General features: G+C 37.6%; 2 protein-coding genes across 2 annotated transcripts; one reads left to right on the top strand and one right to left on the bottom strand.

Moving 5' to 3' along the window:
* Nucleotides 1–11472: 11472 nt before the first annotated feature.
* On the top strand, nucleotides 11473–15221 carry MS3_00008328 (uncharacterized protein; the record flags this gene model as incomplete). The annotated part of the gene is made up of 2 exons (XM_012937098.3): nucleotides 11473–12108; nucleotides 14894–15221. Exons 1-2 carry the CDS (start codon nucleotides 11696–11698, stop codon nucleotides 15219–15221), a joined length of 741 nt encoding a protein of 246 aa, XP_012792552.1. The 5' UTR covers nucleotides 11473–11695.
* Nucleotides 15222–15490: 269 nt separating this feature from the next.
* Nucleotides 15491–24088, bottom strand: FDX1 (Adrenodoxin, mitochondrial). Its single transcript, XM_051216690.1, has 8 exons — nucleotides 23720–24088; nucleotides 23568–23680; nucleotides 23401–23533; nucleotides 22486–22582; nucleotides 20674–21422; nucleotides 17589–17897; nucleotides 16792–16978; nucleotides 15491–16057 (listed from the first exon to the last, which is right to left on the bottom strand). The coding sequence occupies exons 1-4, from the start codon at nucleotides 23809–23811 to the stop codon at nucleotides 22492–22494; spliced, it is 429 nt and encodes a 142-aa protein (XP_051065283.1). The 5' UTR covers nucleotides 23812–24088; the 3' UTR covers nucleotides 15491–16057; nucleotides 16792–16978; nucleotides 17589–17897; nucleotides 20674–21422; nucleotides 22486–22491.
* Between the last annotated feature and the right edge of the window lie 2744 nt (nucleotides 24089–26832).

The raw sequence follows: 26832 nt of genomic DNA, 5'->3' as shown, positions 1-26832 counted from the left end.
ATTATTTTTAAACCGACCTATACGTCAACAACCTGCATGTTAACCTGGCCCATACATACGTTACACTATATCTCCATGTCTTCTAAATTTAGAAATCATCTGGATCGCCTTTAACATTTATCAATAAACCCATCATAGTCGTTGTTGCTAATCGTATTTGGGTTTATGGATTGGTTTATCATATTAGCAGCCTCAAATGCGAACATAGTTTAGATAATAAGATTAAAAATTTAGGTACTATCAACTGTACTAGTAAAAAAACTAAACACTCAGGTAGCTGTTGACTAAACAAACGTTTAAAATCAAGACTCAGTTTACTAGAATTAACGCTAAACGAATATTTCTAAATTGAAGTTTATAATTAAATTAGGCGTCTCGGATTTTTTTAACGTTATAAATTTCTGATAATCTCGAATCACCTAAAGCAACAATACCTATTTTTCCACTGACTAATCCTTAATCAACACTATAACTAGTTAAACGTAATAGTTTCAGGATATCGTCATAAAGCATTGTCATGACTTGACAATCACGTAATATGATTGATAAAATTAATGAGACTATTAACAAAATCGGTCAGCAAATTGACTTATAATTATCACTAGTGTTGTTTTTCTTTTATCTTCATTCACTACAGATGATTACAGTATGTTTCTCTATCAGTTGCTCACTAAGTAAATATCTCGAAACCTTGTCAGTCTAATTGATGGTTTAGCGACACAATCATGCATGCAAATAATCAGTATAAGCAGTCGAGCAAATCTCCTGCAAACTGAAAACATCAATGTCGAATTTACCTCAACACTGACTAAGGTTAAAGCCATTATCATAGACATGAGTTGGGAGTGTACTCCCCTTGGTTACAACTTATGTACTCCCTGATAATCACATGAGCATCACTCACTATTAATCATCTTGTAAATCTTATTTAGCTAAATACATCTTGCAGCACCATATCACTTCGTCATATGACACAGGCCTAACTGATTTTAATAACTTATAACCACTATATCTCAATTAAATCGTATTCCGCCTTATGATAAACTGCATACTTGCAACTAACTTGTATGCCCAATCAGCCAGCAAGTATAAATATAAATAAATAGTCTGCCACAGATCAGAACATCGAGTCTAGAGTATATCTCTTACGAATACACTCATGTTTAACGATTTGTTCCTAGGTGTCTGTCCAAAATTCATATAATTATCACTCACGTATTTAAATTTTGTTTTGATATACATTCATGTGTATTAGTAGTATTACTAAATTCTATCACGGTCAAGTAAAAATGAGGTTGAGAAAATCTCCCCGTAACTAAATAAACCGTATCAAACTAACTGGAACACTAGTTGGAATTCTTCTCCACGGTATACTTTTGTTCCTTCAGTTAGCCTACTAATACAGATGCAATTGGAATTCAACTCATATGGACAACTTACCGGCATAATCGTTATTTGATTTCATAATTTAAACCAAAACTAATACCAATATTAACATTTCTACAATATTCATCACTTTAATATTTCTAAGCACAAAATACTTTCTACCTATACGTTAAGTCATTAACCAACGGCTATTAACATGCATCGTTTTATTATTATTATTATTAATAATAATATTGTAACCTCATTTTTTATAGCTCAAATAATCTTCACCCAAATTTTCATTTGAAGCGTTTTAAGCATGAAGGCAGATATTTTAAAATTATTACATGTATTTCCCGACCAGATGCTGCCGTTTTCTTTTTGATTTATCTTTCAGCTTACCAATACCCGGAGGATTCTTATTATCCTTGGTAACCTCCGGCGCGCGACGATCCCATCCAATTTGGTATCGAACCAACATCACGTTGATTCTGGTGGGAGAGTAGTGTAGTGGCATTGGACAATAGCCACACAATCCACAAAGCTGTGAACACGAGACTACTCAGAAAATAGATATTCAACATTTAACGCGGAGAAATACCCAACAATGGAGAAGGCGCGAACAATGAATTGAGTGGACTGGAGTTGATCGAGTGGCATGGCTCGGCCATGCAGGCATGGTCTCATCTGAGTGTTACCTTATATCTTCTATTCATATTAAATATATTGTTCCTTCTCTAGCCTAACCTTGTTCTACATCATGTATTGGTAATTGATACGATACAGTGAGTTGGCGTAGTCGATGGTGTGACTTCCACGTAAGATCTTATAGATTAGGTAGTTATATCATGACAAATCTACAAATTTAAGATTAGGTCTATTATTAGAGCAACACTAATATCATAGTAGACCATAGTTCTACAGGGTGATAACTTCAATCCACCCATGTCTGTACGGCAGAACAATTTGTTTAATTACGGCTCCTTATGGTTTAGAGGCATGTCACGAACTTAAGGTATTAATGCTGATTTATCATGCAAAATACCTCATTAAATCGTGCTACGAACGTTGAATTGGTTTCACTTCCTACCCAGAAATCCTATTACAAGCAAACTAGACAATTCGCTAATATACGAAGCCTACTGAAGACCCGATAATACCTGAAAAAAAATAATACAAAAAAAAACGAAAGGGGTTGTAATAGCTTTGATAATAAAAGGAAGACAGCCAATTGTATATCACAATAGTGTTTCTAGCAATATATTTTGTTTTATGATCACACATAATCTTATACTCTCAGCTCCCTTCCGAATCGCCTCCATTTGTCAGTTGTATGTCCACCCACACCGTGTTAACACTTATTTTCCTTAACCTATTAAAATGCTCTTTCTTAACAAATACCTTAATAAAAAAATTAGACTGAGTAATCATACCTTAAACATTCCTTCATGAATATTGGCTACTCTGCCTCTCGTCCCTTCTTTTACTTGCTCCCTCTTTCAGCCCGCTTGTGATATGGAACGGTGATTTCATCCTGCACCATCCTCAAAGCCTTAGATATTCCAAAGGGACATAAGGTTGCGATCTCTAGAAGCTCCCAACTTCAATGGACCTATCCCTGACCATCAGTTGCACATTCGCAACGCAACTTTCATGAGGCGCGCCAACTGTGGTACTGACTAAAACCATCTACATTCGTATCTTATAAATTATCAACCCAGCTGAGTAATTTGCTACAGTTGGTATTGTATCATTTGAATCAATTTGATCTTGCCTGTAAACTGGCATGCCTCATGTAGCAAACTGTTATTTGAGAATAAATTATGATTATTATTATATCACGAAGAAAGTCCCGGTTCGAGAAGACATTTTTCTCCAAAATAAAGTACAACGAAGAACAATCTCATCACTATAGTCTGCACACTGTACTGCAGACATTTGATAACCACAGTCACAGGTACAGGAACTTCTTAGTAGTCTCATATCTTGTGGCCGCTCATTAATCACTTCTTTTCTAAAATCCGCCGTAAACCGATCGTATGTGAGCATCAGGGGTTGAACTTGGCTCCGTGACCTTGAAATTCCTCAAACGTTTCTGATTGACTCGTCCATAAATTAGAGTCTCGTTCAATTTTATTTAACTGAAGTATGTAAGTGCTATTAAAGCTTGTTGATTAACCATCAAACCTAATTAACATAGACGACCAGTTATTAGTATCGAGTGAAATAATATGTTATGAGTACTAATCAATATAACATTGCGATAATACATGTAAGCATTATTCAGAAGGCTGACAGAATTCTGATTAACATAAGTAAAAATCGATCGAGAAAATTAAAGTGAAGATAGGGATTACCAATAATAGGTTGTGTTCATTTAGTCGGGCTTATCATTGTAGAATTATGGTCTACCGTGATATTAGTATCGCTCTAATAATAGACTTAATCTTAAAATTGTAGATTCACCATGATGTAACTGCCTGACTTATAAGATCTTACGTGGAATTTACATTATTATCTACACCAACTCATCGCGTTGTAACATCAATCAGTATATGATGAAGAACACACTTTTGCTAGAGTTAGAACAATGTATGTAATATGAATAAAAGGTATATATTAACACACAATAACGACCACGCCTGCAAGGTCGAGCCACGCCATCCGATCAATTTGAACTAATTCAATTAATTTTTCCCGCCTTCCCCACTGTCGGTTTTTCTCCGCGTTAAATATTGAATATCCATCTCGCCAATTGTCTCGTGTTCAAATTTTATGGTTGTGTGGTTAAGACTCATGCCACTACATACGATCATGCCTGGAGATATACCAAGTTCATAACCAAGAGGTTGTCAGTTTTAAATAGTCCATATGGTGCCCGGTAAGATTGTCTACCCCTAGAAGTGTATATTTGGGTCATCTGCAGCAAGCCCATTGATGATATAGAGTACGACAATTGTATGCTGGAAGGATTATCCTGCTCCACGCAACTCGGATTCACTCATATCCTGATTCTAGAGGACTTCAATGTTCCTAAAGTCGATTTCGCGGAACATATGTATATTGGAGATGAACACTCAACTGAAGCTCGGTTCTTCAACTTCATTGAGTACCTGGGATTATACGAAAATGTGAAGTCGGCAATTCGTTCAGGAAACAGTCAGACGCCATCGCGCTTAGAGTGTGTATTTACAAACGAATAATTCCTAGTTGACAACCTCTCGATCCTGGCTCCCATGAGGGGAAAGCGATCACGCAGTCATAGCCTTTATTTTTGTCAGCAAAACTGAGCTAAGATATCCCACCAACGACAGGCGCCGGAATTTCAAACGGTTGGATGTGTCAGCGTTACCGGACTATATACAACATGTGGATTGGGATGTTCACTTCCAACTTGGTGTGGACGCTCATTGGAATTTTTTACTGCACACACTCTTATGTGCTACAAAACAGTCAGTTCCTCAAATAGTCCCCAATAGCTACAAGCAAACTACAATCATCAAGAATCGCACTCTACGCTTGCTAAGCCGCAAAAGGCACTGTTGGGCAGAATACGAACGAACTGATAACATCGGCGCGCACAGGCAATACAAACGTATACCGAACTTATGCACAGAAGCGGTGAGAGAAGAGAGGCTACAGTACCAGATAAAGCTCATCGATAAATTTGTCTCCAATCTGCAAGGCTTATTCCGTTATGCAGCCACACTTCGTCAAGCTAAAACTGGAGTTTCCCAACTGCTGGGTCCTAATGGCTCGACAGACAACGACGGTGACGCCACTAACCTTTCGGCTGAACAATACTCTCGGACATTTCAACCGACCCACATTAACTATATTGACTAAATCTTCATCTGCAACTGCGCGGGACTTTCCCAAGTGAGCCTGAGCTCTGACTTGGTGTTCCGGAGACTGCAGCACCTAAGAAAAGACACCTCTCCTGGCCCGGATTTAGTTCGTTCTGCTATACTGAAGGGAGCGGCTTCAATCCTGACAGCACTGCTTAGCGTGATGTTCTCACACTCTCTAAGCCCAGGCTTACTACCAAAATTTTGGAAGCTGGATCACATCACACCAATTTTTAAAGAAGGTCGACGCAGCGACATTTCAAGCTACTGATCGGTGGCTTTACACTCTATACATTCAAAAATTATGGAGTCCCTGATATGCGATGATATATATGACTATTTACTGTCCTTAAATTTCTTCTCACCCCAACAGCATGGTTTCAGGAAAGGTTACTCTTGTATAACCAACCTGCTGACTGCGGTGGACAGATGAACAAGCATCCTCGATCGCAAGGGAAAGGTTGATATCATTTAACTTAATTTCTCGAAAGCTTTTGATAAGGTTAACCACTTGTGTCTTATCAATAAGCTCAAACGACTAGGTATCAAACCACCTCTAATCGATTGGCTTACTTCATACCTAAAAAATCGACACTTTAAGGTTAGGGTTAACTTCACTTTATCTCAGGCTATGGAATGTCCAAGTGGGGTCCACCAGGGCTCAGTACTAGGATCTCTTCTCTTCTTGATCTACATAAATGATCTTCCTCAACAGGTAACGTCAGACTTATTACTTTTTGCCGACGACGTGAAACTTTGGAGAGAGATACGCAACCAAGACGATATACAGGCACTTCAGGAGGATCTGACTCGACTTCAAAGTTGGGAAGACGATAACGGACTTACCTTTAACACTTCAAAGTGCAAAGTAGTTCATCTGCGACATGTCGCAGACTACAGTCGCAACTTAGGAAACTCCTCTCTAGTAGTATCCCAAGTCGAAAAAGATTTAGGAGTCCTGGTGCCCCATGATTTAAAGTCTTACGCTAACTGTGACAAAAATGCAAACCTTGCACTGGTAGCATTAAAGCGCATCTTTGGCCAGTTTGACGGAAGAACATTCCACATGATTTTCAACAGCTTCATTCGTCTCAATTTAGAGTACGGAAACATAGTATTTCCTCCCTCACACCAAAAGGATAAAGATACACTGGAGCGTATCCAACGGCGAGCCACGGAATCAGTTCGGGTCTCAGATTCAAGCATTATGAAGAGCGCCTTCAATCACTCGCTAGAGCATAGGCGTCTTAGAGCTGACCTGCTAATGGCCTACAATACCCTTAACAGTTCTGGACATCCCCTTGAACACCTACTCAAGTTTAGCTCCAACACAAACCTAAGGAGTAACACCCACAAACTGGAGACACAACATAGCAGAACGGACTGTGGACACAACTTCTTCTCCTTGAGAGTTGTCAAATGCTGGAATTCGCTGCAGATTGAACCAGTCCAAACGTCTTTCCAGGAGTCCTTTAAGAGGCATTTTGACCTATTCTTAAGGGCTAAGGATTATATCTTACAATAATTTACCAATTTCTTTTTCCTCTATAATCAATAATATATCTAGGTCCCTGCCTGGAGGCATTAGTGATCCATTGCTACTAGACACGGAAGCCCGTTAAGCAAAAGCTTCTATTCCATCCACAACCATTTGAACCATTTGACTGAGTCATAGATATTGTATGCTGAAGCGAATGATGCCTCAATCCTGGCAACGCCGCTTAGCGTGATGTTTTCACACTCGCTTAGCCGAGGCAAACTACCGAAAAAAAATTGGAAGTTGGCTCACATCACACCAATTTTCAAAGGTGGTCGACGCAATGAACCTTCAAGTTACCGGCCGGTAGCTCTTCTGTCGTTACCTTCAAAACTCATGGAGTCCCTGATATGCGACGGTTTAAATGACTACCTACTGTCCTTAAATTTCTTCTCACCCCAACAGCATGGTTTCAGGAAGGGTTACTCTTGTATAACCAACCTGCTGACTGCGGTGGACAGATGGACAAGCATCCTCGATCGCAAGGGAAAGGTTGATGTCATTTACCTTGATTTCTCAAAAGCTTTTGATAAGGTTAACCACTTGTGTCTTATCAATAAGCTCAAACGACTAGGTATCAAACCACCTCTAATCGATTGGCTTACTTCATACCTAAAAAATCGACACTTTAAGGTTAGGGTTAACTTCACTTTATCTCAGGCTATGGAATGTCCAAGTGGGGTCCACCAGGGCTCAGTACTAGGATCTCTTCTCTTCTTGATCTACATAAATGATCTTCCTCAACAGGTAACGTCAGACTTATTACTTTTTGCCGACGACGTGAAACTTTGGAGAGAGATACGCAACCAAGACGATATACAGGCACTTCAGGAGGATCTGACTCGACTTCAAAGTTGGGAAGACGATAACGGACTTACCTTTAACACTTCAAAGTGCAAAGTAGTTCATCTGCGACATGTCGCAGACTACAGTCGCAACTTAGGAAACTCCTCTCTAGTAGTATCCCAAGTCGAAAAGATTTAGGAGTCCTGGTGCCCCATGATTTAAAGTCTTACGCTAACTGTGACAAAAATGCAAACCTTGCACTGGTAGCATTAAAGCGCATCTTTGGCCAGTTTGACGGAAGAACATTCCACATGATTTTCAACAGCTTCATTCGTCTCAATTTAGAGTACGGAAACATAGTATTTCCTCCCTCACACCAAAAGGATAAAGATACACTGGAGCGTATCCAACGGCGAGCCACGGAATCAGTTCGGGTCTCAGATTCAAGCATTATGAAGAGCGCCTTCAATCACTCGCTAGAGCATAGGCGTCTTAGAGCTGACCTGCTAATGGCCTACAATACCCTTAACAGTTCTGGACATCCCCTTGAACACCTACTCAAGTTTAGCTCCAACACAAACCTAAGGAGTAACACCCACAAACTGGAGACACAACATAGCAGAACGGACTGTGGACACAACTTCTTCTCCTTGAGAGTTGTCAAATGCTGGAATTCGCTGCAGATTGAACCAGTCCAAACGTCTTTCCAGGAGTCCTTTAAGAGGCATTTTGACCTATTCTTAAGGGCTAAGGATTATATCTTACAATAATTTACCAATTTCTTTTTCCTCTATAATCAATAATATATCTAGGTCCCTGCCTGGAGGCATTAGTGATCCATTGCTACTAGACACGGAAGCCCGTTAAGCAAAAGCTTCTATTCCATCCACAACCATTTGAACCATTTGACTGAGTCATAGATATTGTATGCTGAAGCGAATGATGCCTCAATCCTGGCAACGCCGCTTAGCGTGATGTTTTCACACTCGCTTAGCCGAGGCAAACTACCGAAAAAATTGGAAGTTGGCTCACATCACACCAATTTTCAAAGGTGGTCGACGCAATGAACCTTCAAGTTACCGGCCGGTAGCTCTTCTGTCGTTACCTTCAAAACTCATGGAGTCCCTGATATGCGACGGTTTAAATGACTACCTACTGTCCTTAAATTTCTTCTCACCCCAACAGCATGGTTTCAGGAAGGGTTACTCTTGTATAACCAACCTGCTGACTGCGGTGGACAGATGGACAAGCATCCTCGATCGCAAGGGAAAGGTTGATGTCATTTACCTTGATTTCTCAAAAGCTTTTGATAAGGTTAACCACTTGTGTCTTATCAACAAGCTCAAACGACTAGGTATCAAACCACCTCTAATCGACTGGCTTACTTCATACCTAAAAAATCGACACTTTAAGGTTAGGGTTAACTTCACTTTATCTCAGGCTATGGAATGTCCAAGTGGGGTCCACCAGGGCTCAGTACTAGGATCTCTTCTCTTCTTGATCTACATAAATGATCTTCCTCAACAGGTAACGTCAGACTTATTACTTTTTGCCGACGACGTGAAACTTTGGAGAGAGATACGCAACCAAGACGATATACAGGCACTTCAGGAGGATCTGACTCGACTTCAAAGTTGGGAAGACGATAACGGACTTACCTTTAACACTTCAAAGTGCAAAGTAGTTCATCTGCGACATGTCGCAGACTACAGTCGCAACTTAGGAAACTCCTCTCTAGTAGTATCCCAAGTCGAAAAAGATTTAGGAGTCCTGGTGCCCCATGATTTAAAGTCTTACGCTAACTGTGACAAAAATGCAAACCTTGCACTGGTAGCATTAAAGCGCATCTTTGGCCAGTTTGACGGAAGAACATTCCACATGATTTTCAACAGCTTCATTCGTCTCAATTTAGAGTACGGAAACATAGTATTTCCTCCCTCACACCAAAAGGATAAAGATACACTGGAGCGTATCCAACGGCGAGCCACGGAATCAGTTCGGGTCTCAGATTCAAGCATTATGAAGAGCGCCTTCAATCACTCGCTAGAGCATAGGCGTCTTAGAGCTGACCTGCTAATGGCCTACAATACCCTTAACAGTTCTGGACATCCCCTTGAACACCTACTCAAGTTTAGCTCCAACACAAACCTAAGGAGTAACACCCACAAACTGGAGACACAACATAGCAGAACGGACTGTGGACACAACTTCTTCTCCTTGAGAGTTGTCAAATGCTGGAATTCGCTGCAGATTGAACCAGTCCAAACGTCTTTCCAGGAGTCCTTTAAGAGGCATTTTGACCTATTCTTAAGGGCTAAGGATTATATCTTACAATAATTTACCAATTTCTTTTTCCTCTATAATCAATAATATATCTAGGTCCCTGCCTGGAGGCATTAGTGATCCATTGCTACTAGACACGGAAGCCCGTTAAGCAAAAGCTTCTATTCCATCCACAACCATTTGAACCATTTGACTGAGTCATAGATATTGTATGCTGAAGCGAATGATGCCTCAATCCTGGCAACGCCGCTTAGCGTGATGTTTTCACACTCGCTTAGCCGAGGCAAACTACCGAAAAAAAATTGGAAGTTGGCTCACATCACACCAATTTTCAAAGGTGGTCGACGCAATGAACCTTCAAGTTACCGGCCGGTAGCTCTTCTGTCGTTACCTTCAAAACTCATGGAGTCCCTGATATGCGACGGTTTAAATGACTACCTACTGTCCTTAAATTTCTTCTCACCCCAACAGCATGGTTTCAGGAAGGGTTACTCTTGTATAACCAACCTGCTGACTGCGGTGGACAGATGGACAAGCATCCTCGATCGCAAGGGAAAGGTTGATGTCATTTACCTTGATTTCTCAAAAGCTTTTGATAAGGTTAACCACTTGTGTCTTATCAACAAGCTCAAACGACTAGGTATCAAACCACCTCTAATCGACTGGCTTACTTCATACCTAAAAAATCGACACTTTAAGGTTAGGGTTAATTTCACTTTATCTCAAGCTATGGAATGTTCTAGTGGGGTCCCCCAGGGCTCAGTACTAGGGCCTCTTCTCTTCTTGATTTACATAAATGATCTTCCTCAACAGGTAACGTCAGACTTATTACTTTTTGCCGACGACGTGAAACTTTGGAGAGAGATACGCAACCAAGACGATATACAGGCTCTTCAAGAGGATCTGACTCGACTTCATAGTTGGGCAGACGATAACGGACTTACCTTTAACACTTCTAAGTGTAAAGTAGTCCATCTGGGACATGTCGCAAACTACAGTTACAACTTAGGAAACTCCTCTCTAGTAGTATCCCAAGTCGAAAAAGATTTAGGAGTCCTGGTGCCCCATGACTTAAAGTCTTACGCTAACTGTGACAAAAATGCCTTCCGAGCAAACCTTGCACTGGTAACGTTGAGGCGCATTTTTGGTCAGTTTGACGGAAGAACTTTCCACACAATCTTCAATAGTTTCATCCGTCCCCATTTAGAGTACGGAAACATAGTACTCCCCCCCTCACTCCAAAAGGATAAGGTCACTTTGGAGCGTATCCAACGGCGAGCCACGAAATCAGTTCGAGGACTCAAATCTAAGCCTTACGAAGAACGCCTCTATTCACTAGACCTTTACCCACTAGAATAAAGGCGTCTTAGAGGTGATTTACTAATGGCTTATAGTATTCTTAACACTTCTGGACATCCTCTTAAACACCTACTTAAGCTTAGTTCGAACAATAACCTAAGGGGTAACACCCAGAAACTGGAAACACAACATAGCAAGACGGAATGTAGACACAACTTCTACTCCTTAAGAGTTGTCAAAAGCTGGAATTCGCTGCCGGCCGAGCTAGTCCAAGCGACTTCTCAGGAGTCCTTCAAAAGGCAACTTGACCTATTCTTAAGGACCAAGGACAGCATCGCACTATGATTTACCAATTTCTTTTCCTCTTTTATTGTTAACATACCTAGGTTCCTGCCTGGAGGATTTGGTGATCCCCTGCTACTAGACACGGAAGCCTGTTAAGCGAAAGCTTCTTCTATTCCGTCCACAACCATTTGAACCATTTGAACCATTTGAATCAAAAATCAGAAATGACCTTGATAGAAACACTGTCCATCCTGTATTAGCAGATATATGTAGTAATTAGTGCCCGAATATCATGAACAAAACCTTAATCTCCGGTTTACGGCATTATGTCACGTCAAATCATTCTATTTTTGCAAATTTTTGTACTCATCGGACTGCATCAACGCTTATCTTTGGAAATGATTCGAAATTTCCTTCTGTTCGTTGCAACCAGATACATTACTCTCTATTCTCCAAAGATTCACGCCCTTTCAACTTTCCTAAGATTTCTTTCGGCTTGAAAAATTTTACACAGTTTTCTACTGAATCGAAGAACAATGTCCCATCAAATGTGAACGAAAAAAATGGAAATGACTTGGACGAAAGGAAATCTAGTCTGATCAAGAGATTCAAGGATGCCTATGCAATTTACGGGAAAGTTGTCTTGGTAACTCATGGTGTGACGTCATGTTTGTGGTTTGGAATGTTTTACTCACTGGCTTGCACGTAAGATCTTTCTTTTTTCCTTGTTATACATCTAATCATAGTAGTATCTCCATCAGCCTACAACTAGTATAGATTATGTTGAGTCATAGAGCTGCTCATCATTCGGTACAATTTTCAGAATTTATAAAGCTCCGTTTCTTTAAAGTCAATTGATTCATATGGTTTATCTAGTAGTATGTCTTATCTACATGTCTGTCTAAAATATTATAACTTATTAGTATATAGAATGACAAGTTTACTCTACAGTAAGGATAACGCACGTGCCTAAAAACCAAAAATGGTGTGGACGCCTAAAGTTTTTTGGCATCAGTTGTAGATGTATAATTACTCGACTTTTCCATCTGTTTTATGTTGAATAATCTTGAGTCAGTTTCCTTTATGTATCAACTATCTTTCATAAAACTTTGCTCATTGAAGGTAGTAAATTGAAAATGTTGCGTGAGGTCAGTTTTCACACACAGTGTTCCGATTTTTTCGTCAAAGTGAGTTGAGGATTATTGGATAAATTTCGAAATTAAAGCTGATTTTTTTCTAGATACAGATAACACTATACAAAGCCCTTGGAAGTATAAAAGATGAGTAGTTCGTAATCATCATCTACTATCAAATCCGTAATATGATGTGAGAAACAATATGTACAAACATGGAAAACTGGTACACCTAATGCTTAGCTATTTGAGAATGACCGTCTAGTTTTACTTAGATATGAGAAACATATCTTCGACTTGTATTAATCACCAGTCGCTTTAAACCACAGATAAATGAACACTTGAAATTTGCACTGAAATACTAAAGCGTTTACTCTATTGACAAAATTCAGCCTTCTAACTGCTTTAAGCAACAATACAAACATGTTCGGGATGCGATTCCCTCCAAATGCAGGATGTGGATTCGTAACTGGTTTTTGTAGCTAACTAGTGTGATGAATCATTTAACTACTCCAGTTTTGTCTATTTTGATCTTAAGTCAGTTAAAGTTGTACACGAAAAGGTGCTTCAGTTGACTCAGTCGGTGTAAGTTTACAACTTAATCCATTTATTTTCCCGTGGTGCAAACTTTCCATCGCGTTCCCGTCTTTTATCATAACAGTTATTTTGTAAGACGAAACCATTAGATTGGTGAGTCAGCTACAGCGTAGGAATAGACACATATATGCATCGGTCCAAGTTGCCATACCTCATTAGCACAACAAGACGATCACCAAAATCATAGTAGTTACTTTAATGGTAGTAATATATAAAAGAAAGAATGCGTATAAGGATAAAATGCAAGAATAAAGAATTAGTTCATAGAAAGGAAGCTATAAAGCAGTTTTGATCTCACGATTTAAAGGAAGACAAAGAGTGTATGTACCTAGACAATTGTAATCGACATAGTTCACAATCGATTACAATGGTGTAGGTGTATACACTCTTTATCTCCCTTTAAATCATGAGATTAAAATTGCTTTATACCTTTCTTTCCACGAACCGTTAGATGCATTTTGCAAGTCGAGATTGAATTATTATGAACTATATGTAGTATTTTCTATCCCAGACGTCTGTATTTTCACTGCCTGTTAGCTTCTAAGAAGCAAACAATAAGACCTTAGAATCCCATGAAGCAGATTGCAAACATATATTAGGTCTAAATTGATGAACGTAACATAGATCTTGTATGTCTCCAAGATAACATGCATTTGCGGCTAAATATACCAGTTTTGATGTTTAAAGCCTCAGTGTATTTCGCAGTATGGGATTGATAGACTGGAAACGGTATTTCAAGTCGTAATCGTTAAAAGTAAAATTTGTGATAACATCATTAAGATGTATAGATAAAACGAACAAAATGAGGAAGGTCGTCGACGAACAAAAGAGTATTTGTTTGTTTGGTAGGCATATGGATGAGAAGCACATCTAAATTCCATAAAAGATGATATTTTGACTGGTGCAAATGACAAATTCGGTTATTTATTCTCTGAACAAGCGGCTTACACTAAGTTACGAAACGTTCGAGAACTTAATTTTTCTACTCATTGGAATATTACAAATATATTACTTTTATTTATAAACTTATTACTTTTAAGAAACGTCTCGAGTGGGAGAACTTAAGCTAGTGATAAGCGCTCCAATATGTGGGACTCCTTAATATACAGATTTGACCACCACGTCAAGTTAGTATCCTTCAACTGGGTGTTCACCCCCAGGTTCCTTCTCTGTAAAGTAGTGCTGTGAAATTCATGTAATGTACTTGATCTAACTATAGACTTTTAAAGCTTCAAGTTCCTCGATTTGTATTTTTACATTTATATCACTTATTCACATTCGTGTTTTTATGCACCTAATATGATGATCCTGATAGTTACTTATTTAGGTCTTATGAGAGTTGCACACAGTTTAAAAGTTCAAAGCACATTTGTAAAGGCAAAATCACAACCCATCCTTCAACATGAGTTAGAAAAGGCTGAAAGTCATATTACGACTTGATCGACAACATCCACTCTGTCAGGTATTAGAGGATGGCCATACCAACCAACCCAAAACTTATTGGATTTGAAAGCCATCTAGAACTGTTTGTTACAGACTACAGTGCTAGTTTAAGGCCTAAAGATAGCAATAACTGAGATGTAAATATCAATGCGTCACTTGTTCAAACTCCACTTAACATATTTTGGTTTATGTAACTGAATGACACCTGTAACCTTTACGTAAACACATCCCAAATACAAGTACTAAACCTTTTATTTAGTTAGTTGGATTGATATTACTGATGAGAAATCCTCATTTTGCACTGCTTTTGGTTACAGTGGGATCAATTTGCTGGATATTCTTCACAGTCTCAACGCACCTGGATGGCTAAGTAAACCCCTCCATTTAGGTGGGGGTACTGTGAATACTCTTGTCACAGCCATTGTATTCTACAAACTGGCAGTACCATTACGCTACGGTTTGACACTCATATTAACCAGGTATCTAGTACGTTACCTTCGATTGAAAGGAAAAGCACCACAAGTACAAGAAAATGATCGTCTACGAAACCTAGCTAAAGAAGGAGCAGAAATTTCACGTGAACGAATCAAAGCACGCATGGCTAGAAGCAGAAGAAATGTACTCATAAGGAGGAATCAACGATGATTAGTACAACGACCTTGTAAAAAGTACCTTTTGTCATTGTACATTCGCTTTCATTTTATACTTATCAATAAAAGTAATAGTTCGGCGAAAAACACTAAGATAAAGTTTAAAAAAGCTGATGAAAATGATTTCCAGTAGCAATCCAAACGACAAATTGTGTAGTTTCATGATTGTTTACAAATTCCTACCACTTTCAAACATAGATATAAACTTTTGTAAATCTAGTATAATTTATGGAAATCACTTTGTTCTTTAACACGTACTAACTATTTCTTGGTATAGAGATTATTTATGACCTTGATTTGCATTAGCCATATGAAAGCGCCAAGTAGGATCTTCGTTTACTTAACAACCATGTTTAGATTTTTTTATACTGTTCCCAGGGAAAGATGTGCCTCTGTTGTAATAATTTGTTTTAATGGGATATGTCACATCTTAAATCAGTTTTACTTTGATAGAGAATGGGGATTTTGAAAGATAAATAGGTTGACACAATCAGAACTTGACTCCATATTTCAGCAGTACATATTACTAAGAGTTGTAAAACATACCAGACTACTTGTTTCTTTTTATCGTGAAACTTAGTGGCTAAAGTTCGGACGTCTGAACTACTTAGACGCCGTTCCACTTGCATGTATATAGAGTCATGAACTACTACACATTTGTTTAGTAACATCCTGTTATGAATAATTTCAAAGTATATGATAGTGATTGATGCATACAAAGGATTTAATAACACTAAAAATCTTAGTATTATGTAAAAATTTATTGAACATCAGAAGTCTTTGATAAAACTGCAAATATTTTCTTTGCACGTTTTCTAGCAGTTGAATATTCTGTAAGGAGAAAAAAACAATACAGCCAGGTTAGTGAAAAACCTATTTAGTCAAATATTACACTTAGCATTTATGGAAATGTGCAAGTATGAGGTCAAATTATTTTTGGCATCGTATTATGTAGCTTTAATTCATTAAACTAGGTGAAATTCATCTCATAGCATACTAAAAGAATCTATGACCAAGTATCAGTAGTACTTTCACAAGGTGGGTTTTAAAGCCCAATATATTGGGCCGTACTTGGTAAGAATTCACACTACATTTACTGAATCTTCAACAAGGAATATGAATGGCATAGAGTGGTTTTCATTATCGGAAAACATGTGGACGATCACTCAAGTTACAAACCACTTTTCTGAGCTTAGCGTAGAACTGTGCGTTATACAGGTTATATTTGCACCTTACAGACGGTTTTCAAATCATTTATTCTGAATATAAGAGCAAAGATACATAAACTATTTGAAGAAAACCATTAGTACTTAGTCAGCTATTACACAGCTGCACTGCCTTTTTTCATCCTAGTTCATGTGCACACTTTAAGAATTCGGTTTCATAACTGAGAATTTGAATTTAAAAAATGCATGATACTAAACTAATGGACCACCAACGCTATATATGAATTAATCATGAACGATGTAGAACCCAACACTAATATGCATCAACCTAAGATTTCTCACCATATGTATGCATAATAATATTAGATCATCTTTGGATTTATTATCGACGGAACACACCTGACTTCTGCTGACCAATAATATTGTCCGGTAACATATCTCCTCTACTTACAAGTTCCGTACATGTCTCCAACCCATCAGTTTGTTCCTCCATTATCTTTGAGCATTGATTTAATAAATTCTGTCGAGCACATCCAACTAGTCCTTTAATATATTGTTTAAATATTCGGAACTCTGAACTAGGAACCTGTTTAAGTTCAATTATTTGATAGGAAACCAGAGTGAATAGAAAATTTATCAACAAAATTGAAAATATTTATAAAACTCAAAATGATTTAACAACCAGTTATTGCCGAAAAATGAATGTAACATGATTGGTGTGTCATATTTTCCGGAATCTATTATTTAGACACAATTTTACTTTGAAGTTCCTAGAAATGACTAACAGTTGAATCGCCCATTATTTACGCTGATTTTATGCATACTATAATTCAGCACTAAATTTAGATTGGAGAACTTGAGGCTAACCTACTAATCACAATTACCATACTGATAGAGAGATGAACACAATAATAGTAAGGTAATCAGCACACGATATTACTAAGCCGCATACATTTACAATATTTTATGAATTCATGACGAGCAGCAACATTTAAAATACACCTTTGGTCATGGGAGGTCTCACGTGGAAAAATTGAAGCTACTTCTTTGACATAAAATCTACTAAATGAAAGTCACAATCTGAGACGTATTTCACAGATAACTGAAACACATATAACTGAGAAGGAAATGGGGTGTTTTTTGTTTGCCATTATCGCCAACTGCTACACACACACACTAAGCATAAGTCAACTCACCATTTTTCTATCTAATGCATTTTTTATTAACCAGGATTGTAGAAGTTTCTTAAATTTCCATTTTTCATAATCTTCATGCCATATTCTTAGATAGTTTAAAGCCTCTTCTTGTGTTTCATTGGATGTTTTTGTTTTTCGTTCATTTGTTATTTGTTTACTTGAATGTTTCTTTTTCGATTGACGCTTCTTATATTTTTTTAACTTGGAAAGATTTTTATTCTTTCGTTTTTGTTTAAAATCTTCTGGATTTTCTGATTTAAGAGATTTCGTAAGAATTGGTTTGGCAGACTTGTGTAACTTTATATCTGTCTACAAATAATGGAATTTTGTCAAGAATATTAATCGAACATAATAGTCTAGGTCTAAATAATCAATTATGTTACATTCAAAATCTGTTTGGAATATAAAAAAAATATATGAGCCCAAATATTTCGTTTTGGTTTTCTGCAGGAGCTAAATCGAAACTAAGGAGATTTATAACATTTAGTCATTCGATAAATCAATATGATACCTTACGTAATCTCGTTGTAAACGTAGTCTAGGCCAAAGGTTATATTGAGATCAGCTACAAATGAAGTAGATATTCACAGAACTGTTTAGAATCCGATCCGTTCTTAATATTCAGGAGATTCACTTTCGTTTTTTTAAGGGTTGAAGAATCCTTTCATCCACACAGTGTGGTCAATAATCTTCAAGCCCACCCGAACTTGGAATTAACTGTCACCTGACTCACTGAAAACCGTAAAGGATTGACCCCATTTAAAACGCCGAGTAAATTCGCTAATACCTTAACAAAACGCTTGGATTACAAGTAATGGTTTTCAGCAACTTTACGAACTGTTGATCATTTTGGACAGACTGCTAAGGCAAAAAATAGAGTTAGAATGTACTATATTGGTCCAAGCGGCATATCTATAGGAAAGTATTGTTATCTATTCCAGCCCTTAATAGGAAGAATCAAGGAGTCATCAAAATAATGTGTGAGTGATATCGTATCTATAAACAATTTATCAGTAGCCTTTTAAAGCTAGAGCCACTGAAACTATACTAAACCAAAGATGCTTAACCACGGACGGTATCGTATTCTGGTTTGAACGACCTGATGTCTGTTTCTAAAGATTAAGGAAGACTGGTTAAAAACAATGCATTATCCAAACAAGGCATTGGATATGTTCATCACCAGACCGTATATTCATTAGCGAATGTTTCCAAAATTATGGCATTATATTATAAGAGTGGTAAAGAAGCTAATTTGTGAGGAGCAGATAAAGTTTTATTCATGCGTCGGGTGAATTCTTCAACCGGGTGATAAGATACCATCACGAATGGTTATCGCCTGGGAATGTCTAAGACTGTTTGGACATGAATACTATTCTTGAGTTGTAGAACCTTGAAAGACTTTTCTAGAACACCCCACTGGGTTGATGACAGTGGTTAACGAGGTTTACCAACCTTATCATTTTCTAAATGATTGTAATAATTTTACTTCATGCTATTTATTTAAATAAAGTATTACACTTTAAGGCAAAAAATACGGTAACAAATGCTTTACATAATCTTTAGAATTCGAAAAGTTCGGAATATGAAATAATAACGTAATATTAATTTAAAGCAATTAGTTCCTTTTATAAATTTCGATAGAACAATGAGAAGACGGAGTTGATCTGAAAAATGCGATGTATTTGCGCTATAGTCGTTCTATGGCCTAGGATAACGCGACAGTTTCTTATTCTTTCTATATGATGTGAAATTGTTTCTCGCCCCTTTGTTACTTAAACTTTCATTTAATTGACCTTTATTAATTTTCATAGAAAATACCCCAACAAGTGTACGTGTGACCAGATTGTTCGAAATGGCTTAAATACATCACATTTTTCAGATCAACTCTATCTTATCATTGTTCTAACGTAATATTAATTGTCTATAACTTAAGTTAATCCGTTATAACGACGATAAACAGATAGCCTTATTCAGCAGACAAAAACTCCAAACCAATTTTGTTTATACACGTAAAAACCATATGCTAGGTAAGGCTTTGTTGAAAATCTGTATTTGGTATCACGTACATTCCATTTCCCCATAAGACAGATAAACTAAATACGGTAAGGTGGATGGTTTGTAAGTGACACAATGATACTATAATGTATACGTTTGTCGGAAAATGTTGAAATCCTAAACACAAAACCCAGATAATTCTTAAAAGCTTGATACTAAGGTCAATAAACAGCCAATAATTATATTGATGAAATAAATCTAACTTGTCAACCAACCAGAAAGATCATGAGTAAATGAGACCAAAAATTAGGTCAAGGGACGAGACTGTCAAAGTAGATATGATGGGACGTGTCGACAACCAACAAAATTTACTGCTGAAAAGCAAGCTGACAGATCTCAACAGCGATGTTCTTTTTAATACATTTCAATGGATGACGACTAAAACCTAACTCCATACTTTAATTAAATTTACTTTTCTCAACAACCAGTGCATATAACCATTCTGAGTATTCTTCCAGGATTTTTGTAGGTAATTATTTTATGGGTTTTAATCTCTTCGGAATGTCATCACATATTAATCATATGGCAAGAGGTTTATGTGATAAATCAACTAGTTGCAGTTTATCGCTTTCCTGTTCATTTATTGGGAGTAACGTGAAAACATTCCTAGTTATTAGGTTTGTGGATTTGGAATGTCTACCGTATCTTATCGACACACTTCATTTGTTGGACGGCATTCTACTCATTTAATTAAACAAACCTACATTTGTCTACCAAACTCGAAAAAACTCCCGACAACTGAAACACTTTGTAACTCACGGTATAACCTACGTTACGGCAAACGACTATGCATACTTGGATTTTATCTATATATCAGTTCGACAACCACTAACGTGCTGTTGCCGTATGTAGTTAGATCAGTAAGTTTATCTCCCAATCTGATATGCTAAAAAATTTTATGATGATTAGGATGTTGGTGGTAGCAGTGAGTAGTAGTGCTGAGAAGGATACTAATCACGAGTTATCCGAGTGCTTCTTCAAATATTATGGTTGACAGATCCTTAGTACATGAACATGTTTAGAATTTTACCTTCTTCAGACACCATCAAATGGTTCCGAGTATTACAAGCTGAATGAATTCATCAGAGTAGAAATAAGATATCCAAATCTATCACTGGCATTTTTTGACTGAATCCTTAGATGAATATTGATCCAACCAATTATTGTACTATACTTCTTAGAAGTGAAAGAGCTCAATGACGCTATAATACTATGAAATGTAGATTCACCATTAGTTAAATATTTCACTTTATTAAATGAGGTACGAACTCCATGACTATATAAAAGCATTTTACATCGACATATTACAAAATGATAAGCTTACATTGAATACATGAGTATTACACATAGAGAGTAGCACTAAGCAAATTCTATGACAACGTGGTAAGAGCAAATTTACTGACAACTGGATGAATGACAAAAAGGTAGCAATATATACAACCAAAAAGGAAGAAAAAAAAGTCAGGAATCCCTGTCTATAAAGGTTTATTTATTATTAAGTTTTCTATACAAAAAAGGTTTTAAGCAGTTGAATAATGAAACACTAATTACAAATGGACTGTAGATAGGAAAATAAATAATAATAGCGATAAAATGCAACCCGAAAACTACCTAAACAGTTACAACAAGTGTATATGTGATAAAATATCAGGTAAGTACGGTGGATGTTTAACACGCAATCTTCAGATACTTCAACTTTACACATTCCTAAAAGCGCTCCGAAGACTAACTTCTAAAGGGCAGTCCGATAGAATTTGATGTTGGAGAACGAATATCAATCTATATATGAAACAGAGGAAACAATGCAAACTTAGAACCATTTTTCCAAAAAAACGGACAAGGAAAGTCAGCCACCTACCAAGAGAAGCTAAGAGTAAAGGACACAGTAAACATTTCAAGATTTAACGATTTTCTGAATATGATTAAAAATATATCAAGACGAAGCGATCCATCTTTAAATAAGAATTCTAGTGAAATATACTGGACTAGTATAGTAGTTTTACCTTACTGCCACAGTGCATCAAAACAATTACAACTCATTTTGAGAATACACACAGTTGGAACTTTCTATAAAACAGCCAACACTATGAAATGCTTTATTTAAGGAAAAGATACCGTTTACATTCACACAAAACGTTTTCTACTGATTAGGTTGTATCGATTGAAGAACCTTCTCAAGAAACTTAAACTTATGCCACAGAACACCCGACCTACATAAAAGGCTCTTTTAATAACTCTGCAGAGCTGAAAAATCTACAAACTAAATCAACAGTATTAGTACATGCTGTTTCCAATAACCACCAAATCGACATTAGAAATATCACAATAATTCAGAAAGATCTCTCCAATTAAAGATAAGTGAGTAACCGAAGCGTTGCATACTCTCCCCTCAGTAGAAAAGAAGACCTGATATTCATCCAACTACTTATCTAAACAACTATATTTGAATCATCATTTTTCACACAGCTAACACACACGGTCTTTCATACAAATTTCAAATTTTTCATACCAACCGTCTTATGTACAAATGCAGACAGTAATATCTCATGCAGAATCATGTTGACTGAAAATTACTATAATGAGATCTATGTTGATTTTGACTAGGTTTAAAATGTCTACACTGTTCCTTTTTTACGATTTAAGTTTGTGTTAATTTGGATGGGTTATTTATTCATTTAATCTGAAGAAATGGCTTAAAGTAAATCACGAAATGTCAGAGATTTAAACTTTCAATTACTGAGATATAACAATGAATTATGATTATATTAGCAACGTTCTACCCAATGCTCAATTTATTTGAAACTATGAAGTCCAACTCTGGCAATGATACTCAAAAACTTACACTATCCTACGCACGTGCATCGTATATTGACTCTGGAACGTTCACAACTATACCATCCATGTCCTCATTGACTTTGACCTGACAACCTAATCGTGATCTGAAAAAAGACCAAATGTGTAGGAAGTTAGCAAGTGATTTGCATGACACTCGACGAATTTAGCAAAGTTCGAATTCGTGACAAAGTATTTGGGTACCCACATGTTTCACAGTTCTTCAATCACACTCCTGTGGAAGTAACTTTAAACTGCTTTTCATTTTTCCACTAAGCTTGAATTAAACTGACATGTTCCACGAAGCTAATTAGGAATACTGTCATTATGCAGAAACAGTAATCTAATACCGAAAAATTGTATTGAGATGACTTAAAATTGTATATTCAATAATCTTTTTGAATATATATTAGGTCAGTATTAGTAAGACTATAATTTATGGACGAACCAATCATATACAAACAGGTCTTGGATTTTGGCGTAAAATTCATTCATCCATTTGACTAAATGGCGTTTTAGCATTATAGCTGATGTACGTTTGTGATGAAAACCCTAAATCTAATTCCTAACCCAATCTCTCAAGTTTGTGGAAATTTTAGGGAATTTACCCAGGTCGGGGGAAATTTTGGGGTTTTGGTGCTATTTACTCAAAGTTTGATGTAGCGGCTTCCCCAAAATTGGGAGCTCGGGAACATTAACCATCTACTGTAAATCCTAATTCTAATTCCTCACACCTGTTCACATCCATCATCTAGTCCTGGTTATTAGGTAAACACTCTTAAGGTTACTTTAGCGTTGCCCAAAGGTCGTCCATAAATTAGTCTCACATCAACATTTGATTATCTTGAGCACATTTTGGATAGGACAAAAAATTATATTTGTGAACATTGCAGTTCTACGTGTGCCATAACAATGGGAAACCTACGTGTCAGTCAAGCCATAGGCTAAATCTAGCATATCCTGTTCTTCTTCCGTTAAGGGATCACGCAGATTATCGAAATCTTCCTTGGCAAAGATGAGGTGACAGGTTGAGCATGCTAGTGTACCTTCACAAGCGCCTAGATACGTGATTATATATGTAAGGCAACATACCGAACCCGTCAATATCAACATCATTATCTAACACAACGTCCAATAAGTTGTCGCCTATTTTCGCGTATACGGTCTTATTACGACCGTTCTTCCAAGCAAATGTGATATTCACGCTTCATCTTAATCACAATGCGAATGAAAAAACTAAGTACCATTTCTTCGGCTGACCACTAAGGGATCGTGATAATGACGTTACGAAGCCACTACTCAACGAACACCGTGCTAACCGTAGTAACGACAACATTGTAATGCCCGGGACTAGAATCTTAGTTTCAGCTTCAGTTTGGGAGGGAAAGGAAACTTGATGGCCTGTGTTAGTCCTGGTCTCTCATTTGATCCAACTTTGTTTCGAAAAAGTCGACGGATTGAGCCTCAATCACGTGCTGAGGTAATGAATTCCACTCGTTGATGATTCGATGGGAAAGTCGACAGTCAGCTGAAAAGTAATTTGTTATGGGCTTGTGAACTTTGACTGAGTATCCTCGTAAATTCTCTGTTCTGGAAGACAAGAAAAGTGATGGCATATCAGGTGCAAATTAATCACTGAGAAATTTGAAAACTGTAATCAAGTCGCCTCTAGTTCTGCGATATGACATCGGGAAAAGGTTCAGCTTAGCCAGTCAAGCATCATACGGAAGCTCCGCTATTCAGAGAATCCGCTTAGTTTCTGTTCTCTGAACCTTTTCCAGAAGCACACTGTTTTTTTAAGCAGGGGCTAGCCGCTTGTATACAGTACTCAAGTTTATGACGTACGAACACTGTATACAAACTCAAAAACGTTTTAGCGTCGGCATGACTAAAAGCCCTACGTATTGACCATAAGGTTATAAAACCTTTGGCGGATATTGCACGGCAGTGTGCGGTAGTCTTTAAGTCTTGGCTAACGATGACTCCTAAGTCATTATGTGTCTAGACGACAGTTGGCTCAGTGTTATTCATCGTGTATGTATCTGTGCCTTGATGACCGATATGCATCACAACACACTTGGAAGTATTTATCGACAACTGCCAGGTTTAAGACCATTTGGATAATTTCTTCAGGTCATTTTGGAGTTCTAAGCTATCATCCTTACATCGAAGTACTGTCTCTCCATAGTGCAGGAATATTTCCTCTTAGTGTTGAAACAGAGACCAAATTGTGTGTCTTATATATTATGTACCTTAAATCTTGTGTATCCTGTATCACTAAGTATTCTATACATCGAATTCAAATCACCTCTTAGCCTGCGTAAGGACATGGCGAAGAGGTCTATCTTCTGAAGCCGCTCTTTTTTTGGTAAACCCCAGAGTTCTGGAATAACCCAGGTGACAACATTTTGTACTTTTTCCAAGGTGTCTGGGTCACCGCTTAAAAAGGGTTTTGAGGCTTGGAAGCAATTTCCAAGATTGGACATCATTAAGATCGTATCAACTGTAGTAAATATATTAATGCTTAGCTTGGTAAGTGTCCGCCTTAAAGCCCATATGGTTATAAAACCTATGGTTGTGACCTCGAGGCAGTGGACTGCTGTCCTAAGATCATGCCTGACTATCACCTCAAGCTTCTTGCGAAACAAAACTGCAGGCACCGACTCTCCTATTATGCTGTGTTTATTTATGTATATCTCAAAAGTTAATGTAGAGTTAGTCGCTTTGATAGGCATCTGCCATTTTGTGGACCAGATCGCAGGAATATCTAAATCCATCTGGAGCGCACATGAATCTACGTCTCCTGTTGTTTCTCGCCAGATTTTAACACCATCAGTGTATAGTGGCATTGAAGACAGTTATATTTAAAAGTTCATTTACATACAGAAAAGAGGTGAAGGACCTAGGACAGAGCCTCGTGGTCCTCCATTAAGTACCAGTTTCCGGAAAGAGCACTTGGAATTCATTCTGTCCTGTCTGCAGTCTACGAAGAAATTCCTAATCCACTTTACATGACGCCCAGCAACTTCTAAATTTTTCAGCTATATAAACAATCTTTTTCTCAGTACCTTATTAAATAATTTACCGAAGTCAACGTAAACAACGTCGACTGATTTCCCACTAACTAGAAATTATGTCCATTTCTTTCTTGTCATATGGGGTTTGTTGTGCAAGATTATCCTTTTTTGAAACCATACTGTTCTCTGTTTCACTAGTCGTCCGTTTCTACGAGTGTGATTATAACCCTCTTGATTATTACTTCCAGCATTTTAGCTACAACGCTGACGAGGCTGACTGGTCTGCAGATTGATGGGAGTCGTCTTGATTCTGTTTTATGTATTGGAGTGAGGGTCGTTATATCCAAACCCTTAGGTAAATCACCTTGGTCAATTGACTTATTAAATATGGTAATTAGAGGGACAGAAGTATATTGTGAAATTAATCTCAGGTCTTTTGGCTGTGGTTCATCCGGCCCTGTTTACTTTTCGGAGTCCTAAGTGTTAAAAGCTCTTAGAACTTCGTTTCTATCAAGGCCGCGGTGGGCAGTCAATTTCGTGACTTTGTATCTGGTTCTAGTTCTTCGTTAACAAGAGGCTTTTGAGTGGAAATTGTCCCAAAATAGTTTCAAGGGGTCTGCTCTGTCTTGGTCTTCCTCTGTCACTTGAGTTACACGCTCTTCAGTAATTGAGTTGGGAATCCAATCATGCCTTCTTGTTCTGTAATTTATATACGAGAACAGTCTCTTCGGCTGTTTGATTATTAATTGGAATAACTGCTTTTCAGATATTGGCTGAGCTGCCCGTGATGTGCCTATACTCTTATTTTAAATCGACCTGTAGCGTTTCATCGTATTGGGTGTGCCAAGGTTGATGACGACGTGCCAAGTGTTTTTTCTTTTGTCTTAAGACACGTCAGATATTCAGGTTTATTCCGAGATAGTCGTGCGTTTTCTTCCTCGGCACTGTATAAATAGTTGAGTTCCTTGATTGTATAACTCCTGGAAATGAGACTGTTCCCCCTCTACTGATGCTTCGAAGTCGATTTTCCAGTTTTCGTTCGATGCTACAGAGTTGATCGCCTATATGTCTGCGTTCCGTACATTAGGAAGGGCTGGCGCAACTGTCTGATAGACTACTTCAGCCATGAATTTGAATAAGACGACAGCATGATGGATTCTCCCTACAGGTGAGAGGAACGTAATAGAACTAGCATCATCACTCAGTGTGAGGACGAACTTCAAGAGAGATGAAGAGTTTTGTATGTCATATCTGGTGGGATCTCTAACTTTCTGGAATAGAGCTAGGGCGACTGTGATATCTGACACTTTGTAATCGGATGATGTTTTTGATGACCCCAC

Source organism: Schistosoma haematobium, chromosome 6 (assembly GCF_000699445.3).
Source record: "Schistosoma haematobium chromosome 6, whole genome shotgun sequence".
NCBI lineage: Eukaryota > Metazoa > Platyhelminthes > Trematoda > Strigeidida > Schistosomatidae > Schistosoma > Schistosoma haematobium.
This window is presented reverse-complemented; position numbering and strand designations above follow the sequence as displayed.

Coding starts and splice junctions, on each gene's coding strand:
- FDX1 (XM_051216690.1), bottom strand. CDS start 23,811: ATGTTGTCGTTACTACGGTTAGCACGGTGTTCGTTGAGTAGTGGCTTC. Junction 23,681..23,719: donor AGTGGTCAGCCGAAGAAATG/GTACTTAGTTTT, acceptor ATTAAGATGAAG/CGTGAATATCACATTTGCTT. Junction 23,534..23,567: donor TGTTGATATTGACGGGTTCG/GTATGTTGCCTT, acceptor TCACGTATCTAG/GCGCTTGTGAAGGTACACTA.